We start from the raw sequence: 2112 nt of genomic DNA, 5'->3' as shown, positions 1-2112 counted from the left end.
CTTCTCGCCCCAGTTGTGAAGATGACTACACTCAGATGTGTGCTTGGCTTGGTAGTAGCTAAAGATGACATGGAGTTAAAGCAGATGGATGTCAAGACTGTGTTTCTTCATGGTGACTTGCATGAGGACATCTACATGCAGCAGCCTGAGGGCTTTGTGCAAAAAGGCAGAGAGAAGCTGGTATGCAAGCTTAAGAAGAGCCTATATGGTCTTAAGCAGGCACCCAGGGAATGGTATCACAAGTTTGATGCATTCATGAGATCTCAGCATTTTAGGCGGAGTGAGTTAGATCACTGTCTTTACACCAAGAAGGCCATAGATGGCAGCTTGGTTATACTCATTCTATATGTGGATGATATGCTACTTGCTAGCAGGAATAGCTATGAGCTAGATGGTATTCGGGCCAAGTTGCATGAGGCATTTGACATGAAGGACTTGGGAGATGCAAGACACATTTTGGGCATGCGCATTGCAGATGACAAAAAGCAAGGACTCTTATGGTTATCCCAGAAAGAGTATGTCGGCAAAGTGCTTGAGCGTTTCAATATGGCGGGGGGGAGGCATTGAGCACTCCTCTTCCTCCATATGTGAAACTCAACCAGAAAGATTGTCCGAAGTCAGATGGTGAGAAGGCCGAGATGGCTAAGGTTCCTTATGCATCAACAGTTGGCAGTTTGATGTATGCTATGATAGCTACGAGGCCCGACATTGCATTTGCAGTGGGAGTTGTTAGCAGGTACATGGCAAATCCAGGCAAGAAGCATTGGGAGGCAGTGAAGGGTTTGATGCGTTACTTGCGAGGTACGCAAGAGATGTGCATATGCTTTGGTAGACGAGATGCATGTGTATTGGGCTACACAGATGCAGATTATGCAGGTCACCCTGACACGAGGAGGTCTACTTCTGGCTATGTGTTTACCTTTGCTGGAGGTGCAGTGTCATGGATGTCACGTGCATAGAAGTGTGTTTCACTTTCTACCACACAGAGGCTGAGCATATTGCAGCCACAGAGGCATGCAAGGAAGCCATTTGGCTTAGTCAGTTAGTGGGAGATTTGGGAGTTACAGTTGATACTCTTGTGTTGCATAGTGATAGTATGAGTGCTATGCAGTTGGCACGAAATCCGGTCTTTCATGCAAAGACCAAGCACATAGAGGTCAAGTATCATTTCATCAGAGAGGTACTTGAGGACAAGCGGCTTGAGCTTGTCAAGGTGCATACGGATGATAATCCTGCAGACCTTCTGACGAAGGGTCTAGCATCTGAGAGATTCGCATGTCTCAGAGAGATGATGGGCATTGGGTGAGCACTATTCTTGCATGTACCACTCTCGATTGGAGCCACATTGGCCTTTAAGTGGGAGGTTGTTGGGGGTAAAGGCCCCCTGTATACGGGTATTTAGCCCAATCATATATAAATGGAAGATAAGAAAGATAAGGTAGTGTGAGCTACCACCAAAATACGAGTCATCTCCTCCTCTCTTGCTCACCCGTGAGCTTCCGCTCTCTCTCTCTCTCTCTCAATACATAGCCAAACTTTGGGGGATTTCACGTCCCAATCTTCCTCTTGTTGTAGGGTCAACGACTTGGACCATGTTAATGGAGATGTGGTGTTTGCACAATTTGTCTTACCTATCCTCAGCTTCACACTGAGCCTCTCGTTTCATTTGCAGCCTCTTTTATTTTTCTACTTTCTTTTGGTGGATGGCCCTCAAAAGCATTTGCAATTAAAGGGCCATAGTAGGATCTAAGTTTTCTACCATTGAAGACTCCTTTCATCCCACACCATCAAGTGTTTTGATGCATATGGATGCTTGAGATGTGAGTTCATACACTAGGAATAGTCCTATTCCTTTGTGCTTGTGCATTTGGTTCTTTGTGTTGTAAATGAGGACCATGTCCCCGACTTTGATTTCTTTATCTTTGAGCTTGTCAATGCTTGCCAAACCATTACTTACACATTGGCTTTTTTATGATCATTCTATAGATTGCACGTAGTCGAAATCGAGTCTCACCTAAACAATCAAGCTCAAATAATGGATTCCTAGTCATTTGAGGAAGGTCTAGGTAATGGGATGTACCATGGGGCAAGCTTACGATTGACATGGTCCTC

The 2112-nt window shown here is 45.1% G+C and overlaps 1 protein-coding gene across 1 annotated transcript; it reads left to right on the top strand.

Annotated features, from left to right (window-relative positions):
* The first annotated feature begins 638 nt into the window (after positions 1–638).
* LOC147605025 (secreted RxLR effector protein 161-like) lies at positions 639–959 on the top strand. Its single transcript, XM_086794276.1, has one exon. The coding sequence runs from the start codon at positions 639–641 to the stop codon at positions 957–959; it is 321 nt and encodes a 106-aa protein (XP_086650402.1).
* The last annotated feature ends 1153 nt before the right edge of the window (positions 960–2112 follow it).

The sequence above is a fragment of the Cibotium barometz genome, chromosome 60 (assembly GCF_041138505.1).
Source record: "Cibotium barometz isolate CiBa-2024 chromosome 60, ASM4113850v1, whole genome shotgun sequence".
Lineage (NCBI taxonomy): Eukaryota > Viridiplantae > Streptophyta > Polypodiopsida > Cyatheales > Cibotiaceae > Cibotium > Cibotium barometz.
This window is presented reverse-complemented; position numbering and strand designations above follow the sequence as displayed.

Bases quoted from the DNA above. Each gene is read 5' to 3' on its own strand.
- LOC147605025 (XM_086794276.1), top strand. From the start codon at position 639: ATGGCTAAGGTTCCTTATGCATCAACAGTTGGCAGTTTGATGTATGCT.